This window comes from Peromyscus maniculatus, chromosome 3, assembly GCF_049852395.1.
Source record: "Peromyscus maniculatus bairdii isolate BWxNUB_F1_BW_parent chromosome 3, HU_Pman_BW_mat_3.1, whole genome shotgun sequence".
Classification (NCBI taxonomy): Eukaryota; Metazoa; Chordata; class Mammalia; order Rodentia; family Cricetidae; genus Peromyscus; species Peromyscus maniculatus.
In genome coordinates, this window is record NC_134854.1 from 107803658 (window position 1) to 107830584 (window position 26927).

Genomic DNA, 26927 nt, shown 5'->3' on the forward strand with positions numbered 1-26927 from the left:
AGCATCTGGATCCTTAGTATTTTAAGTATAAGAATTCCTTTAACTCTAAACCTGGTATGGCGACTCACTCCTACAGCCCAGGTACTCGGGCAGCTGAGGCAAGAGAAAGCCACAAGTTTGAGGTCAGCCTGAGATACTCGACAAGTTCCAGATCAGCCTAAAGTATCATGTCAAATCCTATCTCAATAAATAAATAATAAATCAATTGCTTCTCATAGCAGCCTTGTTAGGTGGGTATGTCTTTGTGCACACTTTACACACGAGGCAACTAAAAGAGTGGATCAGTATTAACTAGCCCTCTCAGGGTCCTGTAACTAGTATAAAACCATATTTGATGGTTTCATTTTTTTTTCCTCACTTATTTTGTATTTTGATTGTATCAGTCAAGATAGGCCTGGTCAAGGTCAGCAAAGCTCTGTGAAGAGCCAGAGAGGTGCTGTGCTCCTCGAAGGCTGACTGGCTTCTGCTGCAGTTACTCAACACCACCTCTGCAGTCTGGAAGCAGCCACCGAGGACACATACATAGTGAGCGGCCTCTGTCTGGTAAACCTTGACTTGAACAAGTGGTGTGCGGCGCTGGAGCGGAGGCTGTGGTCTGTGGGCCTGGGGTTGGTTAGGCCGCAGTGACAACCAGTCCTAAAGCTCAGCAGCTCGGTCCAGCAGAAGCAGCTGTTTCTTCATGGCAGTGGGGGTCAGAGGAAAAACCCACAGCAGTGCTGGCGGAGCCTGTCTGCTGGAGGCCTCTCAGCCTGGCCTTTTAGGTTATCACAGCTGGGCAGGAGCGCCAGGAACGCCATAGTAGCTCAAAAGCACACACGTGGAAGTGTCGGACACTGGTCACCTCATTTCTTTTTTTTCATTTTAATGATTTTATTTCAAGTATATTTTAAAAATCACAAATGGGGTTTGTAATCCAAAGCTGAAACACGGATTCTTCAGACTCTGACAGGCAATCCCAGACCACACTTTCCAAACCCACATTCTTTGCTGTTCTTCAGATTTCTGAGGCCTAGCATTTAAACTGCTCTATTCTGGACGTACATGACTCGTACACACTTGTTGACTGAAGTTTTCTGAAAACTGTCCATCACATATAAAGAGTGCTTTCCATCCAGAGATTATCAGTGGAAAAACATTAAACATCTATCGAGAATTCAATTCTGTCAGAACCAGTGCTGTTCTCTAGAATTCAAGAGAACGTAGAATAAAGTAAATTATGCTCCCCAGACTCTGGTAATACAGGCCTCCATCCTACTTAATCATATGCAAGGTTGTCACTGAGATTTACTGGACAAAGAAAAGCCCAGGAGCACTCGGGGGAGGGGTGGGCTACTTTTGAGGGAAAGAGCTGCCTTGGTAACTTCTCTCAAATGTTTATTTGAAATAAAAAGCCGGTTGTGGTGGCGCACGCCGGTAGGATTTGCTGAAGGAGGCGGAGGCAGGAGGATCACAAGTTCGAGGCCAGCCTGATCACCTCATTTCATTCTGTGAGACCAAAATGAGCCATCTTAGAAATGCTTTCACCCCAAAACTAAGGCCTAAGGTTTCTCCTTTTGGGAATAGGCCATTAGTTACTGAAACCAGTCAATTCAGATTCCAGAAACTAGGAAGTGTAAAAGTACAGAGTCACAAGATAGTCACGAGGTAATGCCTGCTGGACTATGGAATGTCCTCTCCCTGGTTTCCAGGGTAACTGACCACAGAAATGCCCCCACCTGAGGGCAGCCAATGAGAAAGGGTGGCGGGCAACCACTCCCTTAGAAGTAATTTCTAGAAGTCCCTAGAAGTGAGCCAATCAGAATTGTACCCGTACTAGCACCCCTAAATGATGTAACCTTGTGATTTTTTCCCTTTAAAAGCTGAGCTTGGCCGGGCGGTGGTGGCGCACGCCTTTAATCCCAGCACTCGGGAGGCAGAGCCAGGCGGATCTCTGTGAGTTCGAGGCCAGCCTGGGCTACCAAGTGAGTCCCAGGAAAGGCGCAAAGCTACACAGAGAAACCCTGTCTCGGAAAAAACCAAAAAAAAAAAAAAAAAAAAAAAAAAAAAGCTGAGCTTGCAGACAGGTGGGCACTTCCTCCAGCCTCCACTGTGTTGGGTGTATTGGACGAAGTCCCTGCCTAGGCTAGTATATCCAGAATTAAACCTTGCTTTTCCATTCCAGCATGCTCGTCTTAGGTGGTCTCTCTGGGGGGTCACAATCTGGGCACAACATTTCAAAGAACTTCAGAAATGGTGAGTCCTGTTCTTCCCACAAGCACAGCCAGTCCTGCCCGTTTGGTCCCCTCTAGAGCTCCTTGTCTGTAAAGCCATGGGGCCCTCTCATATGCAGTTCTGGAGTTGTTCTCTAGGTTTCCTGTACCCAGAATCCCCTTCTGAGTCACAGCTGAGTACTCTGGGGGACAGAGGAAGATGCAGAGGAAGTGACACTTGCCCAAGATTGCCCCAAAGGTGCTGCGGGCCACAGGAATCTATCATAAGAACTCAGCTGGTTATGGCAAAGTCACTACCTGGAGGGATCAGGGAATTCCTCCAGAGGAAGCCAAATCCCAAGGAGTTTTTGGTATAACTTGGCTTGTTATATATCAGTTGTATTCTGTTATGAAAATCATGTGTGCCTTCATAGCTTTCCCAATTGATTTTTCCCTAAGGGCTAACAGTATAGACTGAGCACTCTCTGGACATACACATTCCAGGTATTTGGAGAACAGCCTCAGGAAAGGCTTTCTCTGGAATCAGATTATCTCCCTTAGCCACTTTCAAGGACTACAGGAAACACCACCCAAGTGGGCGCCCAACATCCGAGGACTAACAGTGATAACAACCCACAGGCGAGTCTCCTGACTTATATTCCACAAGGAGACACAGCCCAGGTGGGCCCCAACTTTCAAGGACTAACAATGACAGCAGCCCACCTGCAAGTCTTCTGACTTAAGGTAAATTCCACAAGGAGACGCCGCCTAGGAGAGGTGGATGTTAAGTAATAGCTTTACACAATTTAGCTCGGACCCTCCCTTTATATACCCGGACTTCCAGGGCACAGGACGGAGAAGAGAAAAGAGAATGGAAGAACTAGACGGGTAAGAACTTGAGAAGAACAAACTGAGATGGGGAAGAACTAGATTGAAGGGCTAGAAGAGAGAACTAGAGGAAGGAGATGGAAGATGAAAAAGAGCCAGATGGGGAAGAACAAGATGAGAGAGAAGGAGATGGGAGAGCAGCTGATAGGGGAAAGAACTAGACAGATGAGAACCTAGAACGGACAGAACTAGATGAAGGAATTAAGATAGAACCTAGAGGGGACAGTAGATAAATATAGAGAAATCAGGCAAGAAAGGAGCTAGGCATGAGAGCAGAATAGAAGCTGTGTAGAGAGAGAACTATCACAGATAATAAAGTGTATGAACTAGGAGTCTCATGTACATAGATTCATTTCTTTTCATCAAAGATTAATTATCAGCTGGTTGTAGATTCTTCCCGGACCCTGGGAGGGGACTATCGAGGGGCTGGACCCCCATAGTCCCCGATACAAAGGAAAAAAGTCTTGATTCCTCTTCCAACTATTATGGAGAGATGCTGCATGTTCTCAGCATCTCTGCCTTATATGGGCTGTCACAAGGGACCACATTGAGTATACAGCTGGAACTTTAGCTCAGGGGAGTGCAGACCCCTCAAGTGGATTCTGGTGGACTTTGGGTTATGGAGAAGGTCTCCCAGAAGCCCAAGGAGGCTGTTCTAGGTGAGGACGGACAGAAACTATACTGTGGTCACCATCAAGGCTGGGGTCAATGACAGCCACGTAGCAAGAAGGAGTGAGGCATATAATCCCAGTAATCAAGTCACCCGTGTTTGGAATGACCTAGCAAGGCGTCTTTGTGTATTGAAATTGGTCCATAACAAGGTTTGTCAGCATGCCAGGGCAAGGTTTGGCTTGGTTGACCCCTCTGGAGTTAAACTGTATCAGAGGTCATGTCACAATGAAACAGGACCCCCAATATTGTCCAGGTATCACAAATTACTGGCTCAGGGGTACCTGGAGCTCTGTGATCAGCAATCTGTAGCCTAGGTTGGGAGACAGCAAGACAGCCCACATATCTACTAATACCCACTGTTACAGATGAACTAGCTGAAAAAGGACAGCCATGCATGCATAAGCACAGAGTCATATCCCATCACAGCCTTGTATCAGAGGTTTTCAAGACGCACAATCAGGCACAAAGCACCTGAATTTCTGGAGTCCCCGAGCCTTTGAAGTCAGGCTGGGTTCAGCCTAGATTCCAGGAATAGCAGCTGTAGGGTGTTTCCATGCCCATATCCTCTTAGAAAGGCAGAGCTATAGACGTGGCCTCCTTAGAGTGGTGCTGGCATGTGAGACAGCCCACGACAATAGCCACAACAAGCCTGGCTGTCATGAAGTGTCAGGTATGTCCACTTCTTCCCCATAGAATCAGTCCTCACTCTGTCCTGGTCAACTTCCTGCCTTGCTATGACAAAAAGTATCTGTTGATCCTTCTCTCAGTTCCACACCCAGCTTCTGGTCTGTGACCCTACAGAGCTTGTAAGCACAAAAATACATTTGTCCCCCAGGTCTGGCATGTTCTGCAGGTAACACCTGCAGTGCTTGGGAAAGCCTGTTTGTTTTTGCTTTGCCTTAGCTTTGGCTGCTCTGCCAAGCTCTTGAGCCTTGCCCAGCCGGCCTGCTGGAACAGGACAGCACACAGACATTTGGCACTTCGGGCAACTGAGGTGCTCCCACCTGTGTCCCGAGGCTAGGAGAGCTGCTCCCTCCAGCAGATACTTCCGGTCCACAAACTCAAGTGAAATACATGCAGTAGTATTTTGCATTGTTCCTAATGCAACAGTAATATGGGCTCAGTAAATAAATCACAGGCAGCCCAGAAACCCAGAGTGTAGCAGAGCCCCCAACCCCCACCTCAGCCATCCCATGCACTAGAATCTGGTGTGCACCAGCAAGGAGCTTTTATTGTTCATCACACTGACATGACGAGGTTCGCGAGTTCCTCTAGAGAGGAGCAGGCCTGCTTGCTGTACAGCCCCACTTCCTAGGCAGAAGGGAGGGAATACTCGAATTGAATTGTAGGAATGTCCACTAACCTCCAGAACATACTCATGAAATACTGGCCTGTCCTCTGGAAGCCCAAGCTCAGGTAGAGGGTCTGAGCACCTTGCTGCATGGCACTGGTGTCAAGGACCACGTCACTGTAGCCCTGGTCCCGAGCAAACTGGAGGAGAGTTCTGACCAGGGCTTTCGCTATCCCCTGTCCTCGATGCTGTGAGGACACAGACAGGTGAAGGAGCTCCAGCTGCTTCCTCCCTGATGGGGGATCCTTGACTGGCAGACAACCCACTATGCCCACCACCTGACCACCAGACTCAGCCACCCAGAAGCAGGAGTCACGTGCATGCAGGTAGGACTTGGTGATGTCAGCCATGTCTGTGTGCAAACACTTGGCCACGTACTTCTTCCAAGGCTGTCTGGCAAGGAGCTGCAGGAGTAGGAGCAGAAAGACGATGCACATAATAGCCAGCAGCCAGGAGCCAGACACCAGGACCGTGGCAAGGGGCACCCCAAGAAAGAGCAGGAGGGTTCGGGGCAGCATCAGCACATGGCGGAAGGTGGCGGGGATGTACTCCTCCATGCCCCTTATGAACATATCCAGGACAGGTTTACGGTCACTGTCCTGGTACTGGCGGATGTGATAAGGAGCCATGGGAGACTTCTTTCTGGGTCTCAAGTCTCAGCATCCAGGAGAGACAGCTATACCTGCGTGCACACCTTCCCTGAGCCTGCAGAAGAGAGAAGCCATGAGTCCTCTGACCTTCCCTTCCAACCTCCCAGGACCCATGTAGGCCCTGTTCAAGGGTGTGTGTTTCTGCTGTCTCCAGAAAAGCAGCAGACACTAATGGTGGGAGAATGTCTCTCCAGCAACACCTGACTACATCCCTCTTCACCCTACTAGAAGCCTTCTGCATCCCTGGGTACATAAACACAGCACAGTGCTGGAGATGGACCCCATGTACCCATGTGTTCACCGTCTGTGGACTATACATCGCAGGCATTCTGTGTTCCCAAGTGTGTATTCCTGAAAGATCTCCTTCCCAAGGATTATAAAAGTCTACATTACAGAGTTGGTTAAAAACAAACAAACAAAACCACCCTTCACTACAAAGCCCTCATCCTGGAACTCCCAGGGAGGTTCTAGGACTCCAGGCCCACGCTGAGACCCTCCCCAGAGTGCTGCACTTACCTGCTACTACACAACCAAGAGTGTCCAGAATGCCATCAGCCTCTGGTGGCATGCAGGAGAGATAGTCTAGGCCTGCCCACAATTGGTGAGCCGACCTCAGGTGGCACCTCACTGGCCGGCCCCTGATATTTGTTAATCATAAAGCCCAGGGTGACAGAGGTGACCAGTGACAGCAGGGAGGTCACCTCCATTCACCTTCTGAACTTTGGGTTAATGATTTGTAGAGCAAGGCACGATGTGGATGCCCAACAGTTCCCACCCTCATGGAAGGCCTGCCACCCTGCCTGCTATTCCCTTCAGGCTGCAGCTTCTCTCTGCCCTCTCTGAAGGCCACCTTGGTCCCGCACGTAACTGCTGGGAGTGGCCCGCACACACCCTGGGCTCACAGCAACAAGGTCCGTATAGCTGGACTTTTCTCTGCCCGTGCTGTGCCTGGTCCTGATAAAATGAATCCCAGGGGTCCCCACATGGCCCTCCTGACCCTCTTCCTCACCACCAGCCTTCAGTCAGCCATGGTGCTCTTTTCAGTACCAGCTCTGCTGCCAGATGGCAGGCCCTAGGTAGGGGACAGCTGCATGGACTCTGGGACCTGCTCAGAGCTTGCGCAGCATGCTCCCCACATGGGTTAGCTGAATTGTTGCTTCCCTAAGACAAGCGAGAGGGACATCTGTCTCTGCAGACCATCCCTGTGGACGGCGTCCTCTGCCTCCAACCCTAACCTGAAGGCCAACTGAAGGCCAACGAGAGCCTGTCCCCACTTCCCCCAGGCCCACAGGAGCCTGGCAAGCAGGCTCTGAGGTGGAGAGGAGGCTCTGGCAGGTTCTTACTTTAAGGAAGTTTTCAGGCCAGGGGAGAATGGGACACCCTCAGAGCTGTGACAAGGACCAGAGAAAATGCTGAGATGGCAGCATATCAGTGAGGCTTCCCAGAAGGATGACCAGAGCCAACACCTCAGAAAAGGCTGTTCTCTTGAACAGTGAGGGGAAGAGAAGCAGGGATGCTCCTGAGACAGCCCTGGGGAAAAGAGGGTCCTTAGAGAAGCTCATGGCTAACACCAGCAAGGACCTGGTTACACAGGACCCACACCACAGTCAAGTAGTGCAGCCATCCCATTCCAGATGCACGGGAGACCGCGAGGATGCTGGGAAGCTAAGTGGCAGGTGTAGTAGCCAAGGAGGTATGTGGATGGTCCTGGCAAAACAATGGTCCCCAGATGTGCAGGGTGCATGCTGCAGGAGCTTCTGGCCAACAACATATCTTGCAAGTTAAGTCAGTCCGGGCTCCCAAGAAGAACCCTGTCCCATAGCTGAGTTAGGCACAATGACACGTACTTTGTTCCCTAATTGCTCAGAGGTCTTGTTTGTCCAAAACACTGTGGGCCTAGTACCTTTATTGTTTGCAAGGGGAGCCTTGTTCAGTAAAGACTAAGACATCAGCACTAGCTGTGCACCTGAGATTCATGTCCATTATGACACAGGTCAGACAGTGAAATGTAGCACCTTGAGGTGCATTTAGTGCAGAAATGACTTTAGGTACAGAAGGCAAAAGTAAGGTGTTTTCTAAATTTACAAGTCTCCAGGGAGGCTCTTCCAAATCTCTCACAGCAGGGAGGTTGGAAGGAGCACTCCCCTTTCTTTGTGAGGCTAGTTCTTAAAGGCACAGACCATATAATTTATTTTAACCCCCCTCCTTTTTTTTTAGTCTTTTAGTCGAATATCCCGACTGTGTTTTCCAAAGTCCCTGTAGCAGATACAGCCACCTGGGGAAAAGGGGTCTAAGTTCTTATCTACACTTAGGAATCCTGGTTTAAGCTCTTTGTCTGTAGGGGATAGAGTGGGGGGTTTTACTGAGGTATCGCACCTTACAACAGTTGGATACAGCTCCCGTTTCCCACCATGAAATTCATGTTGAAGTTTATCAGTATTAGATACTTTAAACATAGGGCCTTTACAAGGCAATTTGGACTTTGCCCTCATAAATGCACTAATCCCATAAAACAATAATCAAATTAATTGTTATCTCCAAAGTGAGTCTGCTTTTCAAACTAGTTTGGCAAGGTCTATCTTGCTACCTATCTCTTGCTAATTTGGTTCCAGGATCTCAGGCCAAAATCTCTAACCAAAATAAGCCATTTAAACCAAACCAAACCAAACCAAACCTTCTCTCTCTCTCTCTCTCTCTCTCTCTCTCTCTCTCTCTCTCTCTCTCTCTCTCTCTCTCTCTCTCTCTCTCTCTCTCTCTCTCTCTCTCACACACACACACACACACACACGAACCCCCCAAACACCTCACCCCATAAGGTGTTGCGGTACTAGCAACAGAAGGTGGTCTAAGGCCGATGCCTCTCACTGTTACAACTTGGCCAGCGCCCATGTCCTGACTGTTAGTTATGCCTCGGCGCCGCCCGCAGCGACCATGCCGTAGGAGCAGCGTGCTGATTAAAAGAATCATAGCCATGGTTACCTTTTTAGAGCTTTATTGGGGGGGGGGGGAGAGGGAGAGGGAGAGGGAGAGAGGGAGAGAGAGAGAGAAACAGAGACAGAAAGACACAAAAGAGGGGGGAGGGAGAGAAGGGAGCCGACGGGAGAAAGGAGCGGAGAGGAGAGGGGACAGAGAGAGCCCACAGAGGGCTCACCCTCTTTTTAGTCTGGGAAGCCAGCGAAGGTTGATGACGTAATTAAGGATCAAATCCTTACACTGACTCTACCTCCATTCTAATTCTGACTCACCCCTCATCAACAGCACCCCAAGCGCATCCTCATTGAGGCCCTGCCCACCACTAATGCAATTCTAACCTATCCCGATGGTCACAGGGTCCTTCAGGAGCAAGTCGGAGCTGAGGCTAAGAACCTAACTTTATGTCCCGGGGTCCCGCATGTAGCGTCTGGACCCTGCCTGACTCCTCTCCCGCCCCGATGGCTCGCCCTCGGCTTCCAGTGGCCAGGCTTCCAACGGGGGCGTCCCTCCCGCCGAGGCCGCTGACCCGGGCCAGGCCGGGGCGTCTCTGCCGCGCCTCCTCCCAGCGCCGGGCCCCGCTGTGGCTGTGCGGTCCGCACGCGGTTCCTCCGTCGGCAGCCCCGGGCACCGCCTGCAGGGGGCGCCGCAGCGCGCGCAACCGAGCGGCCTTCCGGCCCGAGCTGCGCTGCGGAGGCTACGTGGCTCTCCACCCGCGGCCTGGGAGGGCTGGCGACAAACGCTGGCGACGGGAGACGCTCGCCATCGCCCGCAAAACTGTTACCCCGCGGAAAGAGCGGACGTTCGCGCCGGCGGAACTCACCATCAGTCTCGTGTCCGTCTCAGAAGATCGTCCCCTCGTAAACAACGTTCTCCATTCCGGAAGTGCCCGATCTCCGCCCAAGTAGAGCGGATCATCATGAGAGTGCGTCACCCGTGTTAGGACAGCTTGTGGTTGCGAATGCGAACCGAGTCTTGTCGGAACCTTCCTGTGGAAGGGATCCATGCCATGGGTGGAGGCTGGAAATTGAGGTCAGGTTTTGAGTCTACTAAAGGTTTATGTTGTGGCTTTTGAAAGATGTCCCCACTTCCTGTGATAAGAAAAGTATTAACCTAAACGAAGTGAGCACACCTTTCCACTACTAGAGACTCCATTATGGGGCTCTTATTTGCTTTGTGCTGTCCCAGCAGTCACTGGGAGCATCCCTGGATCCCAGAGCACTTTGCAACTTGTTTCTGAGGACTTAACCTAACACGAAGTGTGGTGTCTTTACTTAGTTTAGGAAGGTGATGTGTAATTCCTGAGCCTACCAGCTAGACAAACATGTCATAATTTGTTTTCCATTTTCTTTGGTTGGAGTTTGTCTTCATGATTTTCTTAGCATGGAAGGTGTATCGTGATACGTGCGATCAAGACAAATGGAAAGGTGGGGGTGCTGGGCTGCTGGCATTACTCTCCTCATTAGGATAATGAAGAAAGCACATCAAAGGGGTCATTCTGAATCAGTGATTGGAGGGAGGTGGAGAAGGAAGTCTTGCATGTAGCTGGGAGAGCAGCACTTCAGGCCACAGTTTATGTGTGTAAGGAAAAAAGGAAAACCACCCATATGAAATGTCTCAACCTCAGTCATGGATGAAATCTAAATTCAAAATAAGCCACCGCCTCATATATTACAGTTCTTTGTGTAAAGTGATACAAGCATTTCACAGGAGTTCACTGCTTTAAAAATCCAAAGTGAGCACTAGGATATAGCTCAATTGATAAGTGCTTGCCTTGCAAGTTGGAAAACTGAGTTGGATCTCTAGAACCCACACTTAAAAAAAAAAAAAAAGGCTGTGTGTGTAGTGTTGCATGCTTGTAATCCCAGCTCAGGGGAGGCAGAAACTGGCACCAGCTCACTAGCCAGCCAGCCTAGCTTACTTGTGAAGTTCCAGATTACTGCAAGACTTGTCTCAAAAAGAGGTAGATTGGACTGGGTGTCCACACCTTTGATCCCAGCACCCAGGAGGCAGAGGCAGGTGGATCTCTGAGTTAGGGGCCAGCCTGGTCTACATACACACTGACAATACTAATTGTTAGTGAGGGTGTAGTGGGAACACTCTTCTTGGTGGGACACAAAACAGTACATCTGTTTGGGAAGGTTTGACAGTTTATTATAAAGTTAAACATACATGGCAGCAATCCCACTATCCCACTCCAAGGGAAAGAAAAGCGGTTCACATAAAACTCTATACATAAAATGTTTATGGCAGGTTTAAAATTAAAAACCTAAGTATCTTTTAGCTGGCCAATGAATAAGCAATGTGCAAGACAACCATATAATGGAACAACTCAGGAACAGAGGGAAGAGTGACCTGCCTATCCATTCTGTAGCTCAGACCTCAAAAGCAGTATCTAAACGAAAGAAACCCCACCCAGAAGTCCATATGCCAGTTCTGCCTGCACAGCATTTTAGAAAAGATAAGAGAAAGAAATTAGAGCAGCGGTTGCCAGGGGCTGGGTTGGTGGGAGGGAGGGGCTGTGACAGTGGGGGAATTGGGAGGGTGGAGTTAGGGCTGTTATATATTCCTTTGTCTGCAGGCACTGAAGTGCATATAGAAAGGAATGTATTTTAGTTTTCTTTTTAAAAGTCATCTCAGCCGTGCACTCGGGAGGCAGAGGCAGGCGGATCTCTGTGAGTTCAAGGCCAGCCTGGTCTCCAAAGCGAGTTCCAGGAAAGGCGCAAAGCTCCACAGAGAAACCCTGTCTCAAAAAGTTAAAAAAAAAAAAAAAAAAGCCATCTCAGAGCTATGGCCCCTCTTCCTACAGATGAGAGAGTCCATGATATAGCATATGCAAGTTGGTTCAAAAGGCTTGGCAGAGTGTTATGCTGTGATGGAGTTGCATAAACATTCACAACTGCTCTTGTGCGTTAAATAGAATATAATCTTAATCCCCATGTTATGCAAATATAAGCCCAAATGAAACCTTAATTACTGATAAGTTATTACCTTCAATAACTGATATTGGCGTTCTCAAAAGCCCCAAGTGTTTGTGATCTGTTAAGTTAGTGGAAGAGACTAGGTGTATCCATCATGTGTTAAAGCTAAACAGTTTAAGAGCTCACGACTGCCAGATCCAGTATCTATAAAACACCCAAGGTCCTCTAGAATGCAGACCCTGAGGCAAGAACTAAGTCACTGGTATCTTCTTTGAGGTACATATACAGAGTGGTGAGAAGATCTTAAGCAAGGTACAAAGCCCTGAAATACAACGTGTTGCCCAGTTTTAGTAAGCCAAGGCATGGCAGTCTTAGGACTTTCTCTGGAAATTATGCAAGTAGTCCACAGCAGGACAGGAAGGGCATGTTTGCTGGGCTCCTTCTGTCCTCCCCAGGGGAGTGGATTTTCCACCCTTCTGGGTCATCACCTGACCCTCTGGCAGTGGCTCAGGCAGCCAGAACCCACTGCCTACTGTGTGCCTTTCCCTTCCCTTGACAGTGGAGTCACACTATAAAAAGAGGACCTGGTGTGGAACTAGAGGTACCATGTTGGCCCAGAGTCGAGCGCCCTAACTGGCTTGGGAATCTTTGGTTTGGTTTTAGTTTAAGACAGGGTTTCTCTGTGTAGCTCTGGCTATCCTGGAACATGCTCTGTAGACCAGGCTGGCCTTGAGTTCAGAGATCTGTCTCGTCACAAAGGGGAGCTGTCAACAGGATGGGTTCAGGACTCTGACATGGTGGCACAGAACCTGGAGTAGCATGATATATAAATTAAATCACGACACAAGGTACAGTGTGTAAAAAAGAGAGTATTCATTGGGGATAGGGCTGGGGGAAAAGACTATTGATTCCTCCAGTTGAGCATGAATGGCCGGCTCAGAGACCACAGGACAAATCACAGCCAGAGTGTATGGTCTAGTATAACCACAAAATGACTAGCATTCAGACAGAGGGCGCACAGTGCACACTGAAGGACTTGAAAAGTCAGCTTGCAGCCAGATACAGAAAGCCTTGGCAAGGAGAGGAACATGGAACCCAAGGCCACAAGCCATGTGACACTTCCAAGAGGAAAGGAACACACGTGAACTGTTTTCAGGACAAAATTCTGGGAAGCTGTTAGTTTAACTGGAAAGAATGTTTAATTAGGATCTCACATGGGACCCCTCATAATGTGAGTGTATTAAAGACATAATAGTTAAGAGAAAAATGCAGCACCCCCCCACTCCCCACCCTCGACCCCGGCAAAAAGAGCTAACTCTTAGAAATTAAAATTTAGAGCTGGGCATGGGAGCCTGTACCTGTAGTCCCACCTGCTCAGGAGAATTAGGGCAGGAGGACTGCTTAAGCCTTGGAAGTTCAAGGCCAGGCCTAGCAACATACTGAGACCCTGTGTCTGTTTTTTTTTTTAAGCATATAGATAATACATTTATATATCAGAAAATTTTCTTTTATCTTTTATTGTTTATATAAATCATATAGATATATAGGTCAGAAGGGGACTGGAGGTATAACTCAATAATAGAATACATGTCTAGCATGCACAAGACCCTGGGTTCAATCCCAGCACCTCCAGCCCAATATATCAGAAAAAAAATACCAGAAAAAGAAATTAATGTGAAAAGGTTAAATAAAAATATAAATATGTAATTAAATCAGCAGTCTCAGGAAAGAAATCCAACATCCAACTATAAGTTGCCCTAGAGTTAGGGGTTAATGCTAATATAGTAGCATTAAATAAGATGGGTCAGTGGTTAAGAGCAATGGCTGCTGTTCCAGGACCCGGGTTCAAATCCCAGCACCTACATGGCAGCTCACTACTGTCTGTAATTCTAGTTCCAGAGGATCTGACACCCTCACACATACACATAGGCAGAACACTAATGTGCATAAATAAACCTTAAAAATATTTTCTTGCTCTGGGCGGTGGTGGCGCACGCCTTTAATCCCAGCACTTGGGAGGCAGAGGCAGGTGGATCTCTGTGAGTTCGAGGCCAGCCTGGTCTCGAAAGTGAGTTCCAGGAAAGGCACCAAGCTACACAGAGAAATCCTGTCTTGAAAAACAAAAAATATTTTTCTTGCAATTTACCACATTGAAAGGGCTCTCTTGGTGTATATCATTGTCAATAGAAAGGACATTATGACATTTGAGATAAAGAAGACCCTAAGACTTAAGAGAAAAATTACAGGGCACAGACAAAGGCTCTAGATTAGAAAGATATGAGATTTCAGCAGCCAGCACTGAAGTTCCTGAACAGCAGAACAGATGCACTGGAAGAGCCCACCTGCATCTGTAGCTACAGGAGCAGAGGAAGAATCAAACAGATGCATTCTGAAATCACTTACATCCCACCCAGCCCTGAGAAGCCAGTGAAAGACCTAACTGATCAAATGGGAAATTACAGTCATGAACGTCATATCCTGGGAAACAGGAGACTTAAAGAGAGTTCTAAGGAATGACAAGAGGGAAGAGAACCCAGGTCAGGAGCTATGTCCCAGGTGTGATGAACTGGCAGAGTGCTTCCTTTGGACTCAGCTCTGCTTCCTCAAATTCCTATGTGAAAGCTCCAAGGCCCAGCATCTCAAATACCACTGCATTTGGAGACCAAGTCTTTAAAGAGGCAAATACATAAAAATAAGGTCTCTAAGGTGAGCCCTGATCTAATGACTGACATCCTTGAGAAGAGTGAGCTAGAGAGCGTCTCAGCCTCAAGGCATCTGAGCCTGTCTCAGCACATCATAAAAGAGAGAGAGGGAGGGATTGAGTGGCAAGAGAGATGTAGTAGGACACAGAAGAGCACATGAAGACAGTGAGGTACCAGCCATCTACAAAAACCAATTTTTGTCAACTCCATCTTTCCCAGCATCCAGAACTACGAGAAATAGAAAATGCCTGTACATTGCATCGCCCATGTGATACTCCACCATGCAGCCCTACCAACCAAACTTGGCACCTAACATGAACATTTTAAGAAGCTTCAGGAAAGGAGTCAATCCAAAGGGCACATCATTCACACCGAGACTGTTTATAATGCTATCAGGTATGGAGGATGAGTTTGACGTATCAACGGAAAATGGCCAAATGAATGAGTCAAAAATGTGAAGGAAAGGGGAAGACGTAAAAGAACCCACAACCATGAACACAATAGCTCATGATGACTAACATTTACCTAGTAACAGGAATGTCATCAAAAGCTGGGAAACAGCTATAGGGTGAGTAGGCTGAGAGCTAAATCCTCATGTGCCATGGGAAGAATTCATGAATACATATCACAAATTGGAAAAATCAGGAAGTGGTGATCTCTAAGAGTATTACTTAAATAGAGGAAAATACATAGAATAAGGGAAAAATACTCAAGCTGGCTACCTCTGTGACTTAACAACTGAATAGCATAGAAGATGCCTTTTACATCGTAATCTCAGGAAAGCTACCTGAGAAAGTACTCATGTGTGCCCTTAAAATAACAATATAACTTAAAAATACTACATAGACACTAGAAAATTAAAAAGCTGCTGCTTCTTTCCACTAGGCCTTTGGATAGTGGGACATGGACAGAAGCCAGACCAGTATGTGTAAGAATACAAGCTGTGAGTTATCCAATGGCAAGCGAGGCTTTTAACAAGGTGTCGGTAATCCAAAGAGAGGAGCAGGACAGGGGGCAGAAACGGTTCCTGAGGGGGCAGAGGCCATGCAGCGGCCTCTGCTGGCAGTGTCCTCCACAGAAGCTCCTTGCCAAGGAGTCCTTTACACCTTCAAGACTGGATGCACCTTTCTACCTGCCCCAGCTTTCCCTCAATTGTCTGTTCCTGCTTCTTACAATTCGGGGGAAGAATTCTGCAAGGAGAGCCTTGTAGCAAGAAGCACTTTGGCTCTGTTAAATGTGGCAAGTATATTAAGAGTTATCACATGAGCACAGAGCGACTTGACCAAGCAGATTAGCCCCAGGCCAGACTAGAACTGCTGGGACTTCCTCGGGGTCAGACCCACATGTTCACACACACACAGAGAAAGTCACTACTACCATGTAGAGCATGTTAGTTGGTCAGTTTTACAAATCCTCACAATCAGAGGCTTTAAAGGTAGAAGTCAAATTGCCCCAGGCATTCACCAAACACTTGCTGTGGACTATGATGAGCAACTTCCTGGGTTCTACAGGCGAAGTAATTAGCACCTCTAAGTAACCTGAAGTGTGTTCCAGAGGAAGAGCACCATTCCAGTGTGGGAGGCCACTGGACAGATCCTGAAGAGAGGGCCTCAGGGTCAGCACCCTCAGTTGTCCCAGATATCCAAGGATGGATGGTCATTCCTAGTCCGTTCAACCTTTAATATCTACAGAGGTTTTCAAGCCTTCTGGACAGTTCTAGCCTGTCTGAGAAATTGTTATTTAGCCAGTACTCTGGTTATCGGTTGGTTTCTTTTTGTGCAACTTAACAATCAATCAGTCCCTTAAAATGTACACTTCTCTGGGTCAGATGGCTAACCTGGCAGTGAGTAAGAAGCTGGTTAAATTCCAACACTGACCACCAAGGAAAAAACACTGACCAGGGTCCCACAAGTAAAGAGAGTACGTGCCAAAGAAATTGTCTACTGGCTAGACTTTTAGTAGAAAATTTCAACAGGGAAAAAAGATACCCTTGAAGACTGTGTTAGTAAAAGAACATGGTAAAACACTATGAATCTTTAGACCTACACATAAATATAAGCATGGGCAGAGGAAATACACAGGGAAAATAAAAGGCAATTAAAAAATTTGCAAGTCCATAATAGTTTATCCATTCAGAAATCTTTGAGAAGAGCTGAAGCCTGTGACGAGAAGTATTCTGGACAGCTATAATCACTGTGCGTCCATCACCAATAACTTAATATACATAAAGGAATAATAAAAGATTTAAAAAAGTTAAAAAATGTTTAAAAAATTTGTTTAATTCTTTTGACCTGATTTTATTAAAATCCATCCAGCTGTCTTCTGTCCAGCTCTGATCTCAGGTGGCCCTAGAACAGCCCAGCCAGGTGGGTGGGCTTCACTGGGTCCATCCCCAGTAGGCTGGGTAGAAAGGTCTCTGGTAACTAGCAGAAGTCCACTTCTTATTCTGGGTTGCTTGACTGCTGTTTGGCTTCACGTTCCAGAAGAATCTTCTTTGTGAATAGTCCTCTCCAGGCGGACCAGGAGGAGGGATAAGGCCTCTCTGGTAAACACTCTGGTTTTGTGAAAATTTTCTTAAACAAGAAGTAATAAATCATTATCAAGATTAATAAAATAAGAGATATTCTGATTTTACTCTTTCCTACCTGGGTGACCTGGGCAGATAATCACTTATCTTTCTCTTCATTTTTTATAGAATGGAGCTAGGAGTGGGGAGATGGCCCAGTGAGTAAAGCTCTTGCTGCACAAGTGTGAGGACTTGGGGCTGGATGCCCAGAACCCATAGAAAGCTGAGACACAGTAGCATGTGTGTGCAATCTCTATGACCAGATGGGGGGCGGACAGGAGGATCCCTGGAAGTTGAGGAGAGCTGGCCTAGCATGTGCAGTGGAACTAAGGAGGGTCTATCTCAGACAAGGTGGGAATGTGAAGGGGATAGTGGAGGTTACCTTCACTCACTCACTCTCTCTCTCCCTCCCTCCCTCCTTCCTCTCTCCTACTTAGTCAAATTTGATCAAATGTTTCTTTGGTCTCTATTCGTTTTCATCCTTCTGACTGTTGTTACAGGAAGTTGCAAGCAGCCATGTGGGTGCTGGGAATCAAACCTGAGTCTTCTGCAAGAGCAGCCAGTATGCTTAACTGCTGAGCCATTTCTCCAGCTCCTGCTACTATTTTTTACTATTATAAACAAACTTTAATTTCAGTGGCTTTATAATATGTCACAGTATGGTTATGGTTACTTAGCTGTATCTCCACTCTTAGAATCACAGGTTACTACCAGTTTTCCTACCATCATTATTTGGGGGAATATAGACTACTGTATGCAGAGCACCTAGGTCTGTATGGGACAGCACGATTTGAGAAGTAGAGTCTCAGCATGGAACTGACCAGGTATGAGCATCTTTGTGGCACTAAAACTGATTCAAAAGGGTTACTCCCACTCTCAGTGTCAACAGCAGCATCTTTTTGAAAGTGTAACAAAGTACCAACTTGCTTTAACAGATGTAGCAGGGAACAACCATAGTTATTATGTATTTTAAAATCTCCACCTCAAAGAGCGGAAATTAGAGATGTAGTCTCACCCAAGATTACACAGTGTAAATGGCAGAGTAAAGAGACAAGTTCAAATACAGCCCGACAGTCATGACCCTCAAGTGCTCATAAAAATCACAACTAAATTAACAGCTACAAGTATCTTCTAAGCTATACCAGTGATTTTAGGTAGCATCTTGACTAGCGTCAAGAAGCTACAGATCTAGTGAGGCATTATTTTTCTATCGGTCCTCAAGAGTGTTTCTGAGAAAGACTGACGCAGGAAGAGCAGACTGAGTAAGGAGGATCTGCCTTCTCTGTGGGCAGGCACCAGCCCCCTGGCTGGGATTACAGTACAATCACAAAGGCCGAGGGAGGAAAGGCAAATTTACCCTCTCCTCCCTCCCGCCCCTCCCCCAAGGCTCCTCAGGACTACTTAGGACTCCTACAGAGAATTACCAAGTTCCCTGTAGGGACTTCACAGCCTCCAGTCCCACATGCCAATCACCCCGGTGAAGGCCCCCTCTCATCTACCTGCCTACTCTCCCTCCCTTCTTCCTTCTCTTCCTCTCTCCTTTCTTCTCTTTCATTTCTCTGGAGAATCCTACTAGACTATTTTAACTGAATTGAGACTTTTTCATTTCCCATTTCCCAAGTGAGATACGATGTGCTTCCCTGGTCTGAAGTAGTCCCCATCTCAGTTCTAAGGAAGGGAAGCCCAGGTACCTGAATGACTGCTGTGAGGTCTGGGTATGAAAATGCCGGGGAGGCGGTGGACGGCCACCAGGCCAGTTGTTCCGAGGTCCTTGGTTCACAGGCTTGTTAGTGCTGTGGACGTGTTCCATAAGATGTGCTGAGTCTTCAAGACCACGTGACCTAGATGTGCTGCTAACATTCCGGTTCCTAAAAGAGAAGTGTCCCCCAGTGTCACCAGGTCCCAGGTCCAGGTCCAGTGACTATGTACTTTGGTGTGTGAACACAGGATCTCCACTCCCCCACCCTATTTGTTTAGGGTTTGCTCAGCAAGTGAGCAAGATGCCAGGGTAATGTGAATCATACCTAAGAGGTTTCCCTAACCACAAATCTCCCTTAGCAAAATGGAAGACGCCTTACTTTCTGACCCGGCGGGTCTGCAGGTTTTCAATGTAGTTCTGCCGTTCGATGCAGTGCCCCCGGCACCTGTTGAACACTGAGGAGTGGATGCGGACAGCTGTTAGGAGAGCTGCACAAAGAGAACTCTTACCCAGAAGGCAGACCGCAGCTCATAGTCACTGGCTAACCATGAGGTGGTTACACCTCACATATCGCTTGCAGGTCTGTCCCTTCACAGCTTTCGGCAAAAGATGACCTTATGGTACTAGTATTTTTCTTTCTTTCTTTTGGTCCTGGAGATCAAACTCAGGGTTGCACACAGGCTGAGCAAGCGCTCTCCCATGGAGCCACATCCCCAGCCCCAAGACGTAGCTTTCCTTCCTTATCTCTCTTCACTTCCTTTTTGGCATCTTCTATTGGATCATATGAATTTTTTTTTTCCAAAAATTGAAAAGTGGCTCTACACTTCCACCTTTAGCTTTTATAGGAAGGGAAAAACAGTGACCCGCCCCCCCATACTTACATTCAATTGCATCATCTGGCCTCATGCCTTCTACATCAATCAAATATCTAACAAAACAACATAATTTGGGTCACTTAAATATACAAAAAGAAAAACAAAAATCAAAACAGGTCCCATTTCACTTACACGTGGAGAGATATAAATCCTAAGAAAATACTACATATCTAATCCAACAGTTACAGAATAACATGCCATGACCATAGAGAACGACTATCCCAAGATTGACCAACTTTAGAAATCTATTAATAAAGGACTTACATTAATATAATAATAATATAACTAATAAAATGACCAAACTGGCAAATATTAAAAGGCAGATTCTGCAGTCATTTTCTTCAAAATGCTTTGTGAACTAGAAAACAGGAGGCTTCCTAATATTACTGTGTATTCATTAGGAACCAATGACACATAAAGCAACTGGGAAAAATAGAAACACAGCTAAAAATACCGGGTAATCAACCGTACAGGTCAGAAACAGGGGCTACCATCACCGTCACCCACTTTTCCCACACCTCCAATCTACCACCAGGGTCCTGACAGTGATGACCACAGCCTTCCACCAGAATGCCCTCACCATCCTGGTCTAAGTGACCATTACCCTTCAATTCATACAAAAACCTAATGGCTCCTTGCCTCTACCTCTCTAGAGCATTCTTTACTCAGCAAAAACAGATGGTTTCAACAAACCCAAAAAAGTTCAACAAGAAAAACCAAACAGACCCAAACACGGCTTTGCATGGCCTAACTGCTCCTGCCTGGCCCCGCAGCTCACTTCTACAGCACACTTACGGCACTGCCTGCCCTGCAGCCAAGTATATGCCATCCTACTCTAGGGCCCGGCTGAGCCTTATGTCCAGTTTCTTCAGTGTCCCAACTCAGCTAGTACTAGTTCAACATTCAGAGTCTCTCAAACTGTCCACGGGGATGTACTGTCTTCTTGATGAGATAGGTCAGAGCCTCCCCGTCACGGTACCATGTTCCTGTCCCCCTCAGCATTTGACAGTGAGCGCTCTATATTCTTCTTCTTCTTCTTCTTTTTTTTTTTTTTACTATTATTATTATAGTCTTATTTCTTCAGAGGCAAGTTAAATCTCTTTACCAGCACCCACACTGCTCACACAAACCAGACCTCAGGATTTTCTGAACGGACAAGCAGCACAGCACAGCACAGCAATTCCTTAAGGGCCATCAGACTGCATCCTAATTCAGCATCTGCATGTCAAGTGAGGTTATTGCTGAGTCAGTGGCATGTGGATCCAAAGATGCTCATACCACTCTAGTAATTTTATCAGACCCCAAACTTCTGACTTGCATGTTCATCAGTATGAAAAAACAAACAAACAAACAAAAAAAAACCAAAGCCCCAACAAAAAACAGTATAACCTTTAAAACATAAGGTTTCCAAATACTTCCATAGGAAGATACCTACCACCTATTAGATTGTAAATCTGCACGTCTACTATACTTGAAGCCACACAGATGTACTTCTATCTGCATCTGTGAAGCCTACAATGGTATTGCTGGTGGCAGTCTCTAGGTGGAGACAACACTGCTCTATAATTCACCCATTTCTATGTAAGCGTACATTACCACTGTAACCAGACAAACACACCAAACACTGTTTGGCTTTTGGGTTGGCAACTCACCTGCAAATGAGATAGCCAGTCCTGTTTAAGCCATGGGTGCAATGGACACCAATAAGTTTGTCTATAAAACAGGAAATGCAGAATTGAGTAAAGGAAACAAGATCCACCAAAAATAAGTTAAAGACAATTTTCTGCAGACTAACACAATTAGTGAAATATTACTGCTATGTTGAAAAGTGGCTTTAGAAACATGTTATCAAGAATCACCTTCCCAAAGTTCACTGTTGCGGAAACTTTGCAAGTACTGCTTCGATACAATGATACAAACTGTAGAGTTAAAGCTGCAGCAGACAAAGCCATTTGTTTTCCCACGGAGAGGAAACCAGGATGTGTCTGTGTGTGTACATGCAACCCTGAAGTTTGAAACTGGCTTATGGAAGCCAGGCAAGTGCTCAGCAATTAAGCTGCAGACCTCAGGCCACCTTCCCTTTCGATAATAGTAACAACCACAAGTGTACTCAGAATGGAAAACCAGCAGAAACACCTCAAGTATGTGTGGCAAAGAGGAGAGTCTACTGGCCTATTTGTGCTGTTCTCCCAGGAGACTGCTGCACTCCTGACCTTTGACTCTGGTTGTCTCTTTAAGTAACTAGCAGACCCTGATAGTCTTAATCTTCTCACCCCTTAACCACAGGAAAAGGGAAACACTTCCATCATATTACACATTTCTCACTCAAGTTGTTTCTGTGTGGCCAACAAGAGGGAAAACACTTTATTATAACAGCTGCCATTTTCAGAGACAACAGACCTACTATCAGAATATTAACAATATCAAAAGTTTGAAACTGCTCTGGAGAGATGGCTCAGTCCTTGAGAGCACATCTGCCCTTGAAGAGGGCCCAAAGTTGGTTTTCCAGCACCCATGTCGGATGGCTCACAACTGCCCATAACTCAGATGGAGGGGATCTGAAGCCTCTGGACTCTGAGTACCTGCATTTATATGCATGTAGCTACAGGCACACCCACATAATTAAAATAAAAAAGATTTTAAGAGTCTCTAAACCTATTCAAAATGCACAACAGAGTTCAGACAGAAAAGAAAAAGAAACCACAAGGACTCACCATTGTCTTTATTTTTCTTTAAAAACTCTTTAACTGCACACTTGAACTTAAAAATAGTGTCATTACTGGGTACCTGATGGCCAACTGTAAGAATTTTTATGTAAGAAATAGTTTCTGGCAAATCCTACAAAGCAAAACAAAGAAAATGTACATTATTTCATTTGTAGGCATATAATAAAATGTTTGAGGAGCATGAAAATAAACTGATAATAATGAGCTTACTATGACAGCAATTCTGACTAAAGAGTCACTTCTTACAAAGCTGTTTCAACCAGGAAATAGCACTTGATTTTCATTAAAACTGTAGGACAGTCACTAGGTATACAAAACACACCAAAGTCCACATGAATGAGGGTATATATGGTGTGACTAAAAAATACGAGGACTGTTCTAATTATTTCACCTTTCTGTGCCTTACAAAGTAGTAATGAGCTGGGCAAAAGGAGCTGTGGACACGAGAAAGAAAAGGGCAGGTGAGGGGCTGGAGAGATGGCTCAGTGCTCAAGAGTGCCTGCTGCTCTTCCAGGACGTGCTTCATTCAGTTCTCAGCACCCACGCCTGATGGCTCACAACAGCCTGTAACTCCTGCTCCAGAGGATCCGGCGCCCTCTTCTCGCCAGGTACCTGCACACAAGTAGCAGACACAGACAAGCAGACATACATACATACATACATACATACATACAGACACACACACAGACACATAGACACACACACACACACACACACATCTTAGGGAAAAAAGAGAAGTTAGGTGAAAAATACGTAACTCTGGGTTTAAGTGGAAAGCGCTACCATGATTTTTACAGAGTTCCTAGCTCTGTCCACAAGAAAAGCTTCAAAACAATGTCATTCTATTAGCAATGAATATACCTGACACTCACATATCTGAAAGGAAACAAAGTTTTCTGCAAAGGCTGAGTCATGTGGGGCAGGAAAGAGTTAAGATGAGCCCAGAATTCTTTCATGCAGACAAAGTGATCAGAGATGATCTGGGCATGTCAAAAGATTAGGACTAAGAAATGGTTTAATCTACCTGAGAAGCTTTGTCAGCTGAGAGCTACCTGGAAAGGGAGAATCAGTTTTCTTCTTCAGGAGTGCGGCCCTAGGTAATTGGCCATTTTCCAGAAGATGGCTTCACACTCACGTGCACTTGGGCAGCACTAATTTTGAATTCAGTGAGTTGCTTTTAAAAATGTGGTGTCAGGGTAGGGTAAAGAAATGGCTGAGGGACAGAGCTGAAGAGCACTTGCTGCTCTTGCCAAGGACCTGGGTTCAGTTCCCAGCATCCACATCAGGCAGCTTACAGCTGTAATCCAGCTGCAGGGGCTCTAATTCCTTCTACCACCCACAGGCACCTTCAAGCATGAGTTGAACAAACAAAAAAATGGGCAATACACATAAAAAGGAGAGGACATTAAAATTGGGAGTGCAAACCAGGAGCAATCGGCTGTGGTATTGGGGTCGTTGTGATCAAAATACAAATTATACATGCATGAAATTCTCAAGAATATCTTTCAAAAAAGGTTTTAGGAGCCAAACTGAGAAGCTCCAACTATCTGAAGAGAGGCCCTCCAACTGTGCTCCAATTGGAAAAAACAACTGCAGGGGAGTTTGTAATAAGAGAAAAGCTTAAATGAATAAATTCTGACTCGTCACTATTGGCAGGTATTAGGGACCTAAGGTATTACTTTAAAGGTGTTACCTAGAGGAAAGAATCCTGTTGACATCACTGAGTAAATAAACAAGCAGAAACTTCATTAAATGAAACATGAATGACAAGATTCACCTTGAATAGCCTGGTATGGTGGCATACACCTGTAATCTTAGACCCTGGGAGGCTGAGGCAGGAAAATCTTGAGTTTGAAGTCAGCCTGGGCTACACAGCAAGAGCCTGTCTCAAAAAAGAAAAAAGAAAAAGGAAAATCAACTTTTTGAAGCTTCAAATGAATTAATAGATCAGTCATCAATAATTACTAATACCATAAGAGACAACCACTCATTATATGCCCCCAATGGAAGGACACATGACCATCTATGAAAATGTCCTATGTCAGGCATGGTAGCACACCCTTATAGTTCTTGTATCCCAGTAGGCTAGGCAGAAGGACCACTTGAACACAGGAGTTCAAGATCAGCCTGGGCAACATAGCAAGAACCCATCTCAAAATATATAGACACACTGGAAACTGTCAGGTTAAAAAGAAAATCAAGGCTCACAGTTAAGAGCCTTTCCTGCTCTTGAGAGAATGAGGGGGAGCTGGAGAGATGGCTCAGAGGTTAAGAGCACCGACTGCTCTTCCTCAGGTCCTTAGTTCAATTCCCAGCAACCACATGGTGGCTCACAACTACCTGTAATGAGATCTGGTGCCCTCTTCAGGCCTGCAGGGATGCAGGCTGAATACTGTATACATAATAAATAAATAAATCTTTATTAAAAAAAAAAAGAGAGAGAGAGAGAATGAGGGTTCAGTTCCCAAAACTCATGTAGCCACTCCGGCCACCTGTAACTCCAGTTCCAGTTGGATCTGACACCCTTTTTTAACTTCTGTAGGTTCCAGCATGAATATGGTACAGCATACAAACACACACCAAAACAACTAAAGACTTTAGAAAAGGAAATCAATCTGGCTGTGGTGGTTCATGCCTGTAATCACAGCACTTGGGAGGTAGAGGCAGGAGGATCAGGAATTTAAGGGCATCCTCAGCAACTGAGGACAGCCCTGCTTATATGAGACACTATCTCAAATTTAAATTAAAAAAAAAAAATCAAGGCAGGTACAGTACTGTACATCTGTAATTCCAGCATGAGAGAGCCTGAGGCAGGAAGACCATGAGGTCAGCCAGGGCTACATATTAAGACTCTGCTTTAAATACTAAACCCAAAAGAAAACAGTAAGGAAGAGAAGGAAGGAAAGTGGGAAAGGGAAAGGGAAAGGAAAGGAAACCCCCAGGGTTAGGGGAACAGGAGGAGAAAGAAAGGAGAAAGGAAAACAATCCTGAATCTGGTTGTGCTAGCCCACTGGCAGAGAACAATGGACTTGACCAGCACTTGGAGGCACACCACTAACATTTACAGAGTACAGGCTGGCTGGGTCTCTCAAAGCACAGAATTCAAGAGAGAGACAAATAGAAAGTGAAAGACATGGACAGCAATCTTTATGACAACCAACTTCAAAATGACAATTTTTATGACATTTAGGGGCTATCAGATTACAAATCTGATATCAAAGAACTGATATTAAGGAAAAAGTATTGTATTTTACATACCATGCATACCAGAAATGTAGAGATAAATTCTATAATGTTTAGGGCTCCTTTAAAATAAGACAGAACATGCTGGGCATGATAATGCACACACTTAATACCAGCACATGGGAGGCAAGAGTAGGCAGATCTTTGTGGGTTGGAACCAGCCTGGTATACATAATGAATTTTTGGCCATTAAGGGCCACAGAGTGAGATTTTTTCCTCATGAAAAAACAAAACGAAGAACACTCCCCCTGACCCAACACACACACAGACACACAAAGTGGAGAATAAGGAAGGCAGAATGGGGTGAAATAGGAGCCACAATGAAATATAGCATATACACATAACTTAAATATTGAGCCAGAAAAGATTCTGGTATGTGCTTCAATAAACATCGCAGACATAATTAGTGAAATAATTCAGGCACAAAAAGACAAGTATTACATGATACTGGGGCTGGAGAGATGGTTCAATAGTTAAGAGCACTGGCTGCTCTTGCAGAAGACTCAGGTTCAATTCCCAGCATCCACATAGCAGTTCACAACCATCTGTAATGCCAGTTATAGGGGATATAATGCCAACTTCTGGCCTCCACAAGCACCAGGTATGTCTGCAGTGCACATATATACAAGCAGGCAAAAACATTCATACAAATAAATAAAAATAAATCTTAAAAAAAAGGCGCACGCCCATAATCCCAGCACTCGGGAGGCAGAGGCAGGTGGATCTCTGCGAGTTCGAGGCCAACCTGGGCTACAGAGTGAGTTCCAGGACAGGCTCCAAAGCTACACAGAGAAACGCTGCCTTGAAAAACAAAAAACAACAAAAATTACTTGATGGGGTGGTGGCACACGCCTTTAATCCTAGCACTTGGGAGACAGAGGCAGGTGGATCTCTGTGAGTTCAAGGCCAGCCTGGTCTACAAATCAAGTTCCAGGACAGCTCAGAGCTGTCACACAGAGAAACCCTGTCTCGAAAAAAAAAAAACCAACAACAAAAAAAAAACAAAAAAATTTCTCCACAGATAAGTACAACTCTCACACAAAGGTACTTTTTTTCCTCCTGCAGCACAAAGATTATTAAAAAAAAAAAAAGCCACAACTAGTCAAAAATACAGACAACAGACTGAGCTGCCCAGCCCCAATTGATACATCTAAAACACAACCCTTACATCTTAAGCTTCAGAGAAAGAACATTCAGAAGAGGGAGGTAGAAAGATTATAAGAGCCCCAAAGACCAGGACGTCAGCTACAAGATTACATTTTATACACTCCATAGGGAAGGCTCCACCCATGAAATTTCAACAATGTGGGTGCTTACACAAGATCTGAACAGTAATACCAGTGGACTTGCCAACAGGGATGGGAGACACTGCAGAGGGCCTGCCCTAGAGGAAGAGCTACAGGCAGTTAAGAACTGCTGGGGGGGGGGGGGGCAAAAAAAAAAAAAAAGAACTGCTGGGAGAGGGAGAAGTCGTC

The 26927-nt window shown here is 45.9% G+C and overlaps 2 protein-coding genes across 3 annotated transcripts in view; both read right to left on the reverse strand.

Annotated features, from left to right (window-relative positions):
* Positions 1-26927, reverse strand: part of Dusp11 (dual specificity phosphatase 11) — a 50410-nt gene that overhangs the window by 19588 nt on the left and 3895 nt on the right. The window contains exons 4-9 of the mRNA XM_006997952.4: positions 22198-22321; positions 21136-21196; positions 19490-19536; positions 18988-19063; positions 18601-18777; positions 9544-16916 (exon numbers count right to left, since the gene is read on the reverse strand). Coding sequence (XP_006998014.1) covers positions 16721-16916; positions 18601-18777; positions 18988-19063; positions 19490-19536; positions 21136-21196; positions 22198-22321 — 681 coding nt within the window. The 3' untranslated portion in view covers positions 9544-16720. The remainder of the gene's footprint in view (positions 1-9543; positions 16917-18600; positions 18778-18987; positions 19064-19489; positions 19537-21135; positions 21197-22197; positions 22322-26927) is intronic.
* LOC102908139 (N-acetyltransferase 8F1-like) lies at positions 4961-9680 on the reverse strand. 2 transcript variants are annotated; one of them, XM_042274527.1, is made up of 2 exons: positions 9544-9680; positions 4961-5805 (listed from the first exon to the last, which is right to left on the reverse strand). In XM_042274527.1, exon 2 carries the CDS (start codon positions 5727-5729, stop codon positions 5061-5063), a length of 669 nt encoding a protein of 222 aa, XP_042130461.1. In that variant the 5' UTR covers positions 5730-5805; positions 9544-9680; the 3' UTR covers positions 4961-5060. The 2 variants fall into 2 exon arrangements, with proteins under 2 accessions (XP_042130461.1, XP_076423254.1); XM_076567139.1 differs by lacking the exon at positions 9544-9680 and adding an exon at positions 6266-6382.

Coding starts and splice junctions, on each gene's coding strand:
- LOC102908139 (XM_042274527.1), bottom strand. CDS start 5,729: ATGGCTCCTTATCACATCCGCCAGTACCAGGACAGTGACCGTAAACCT.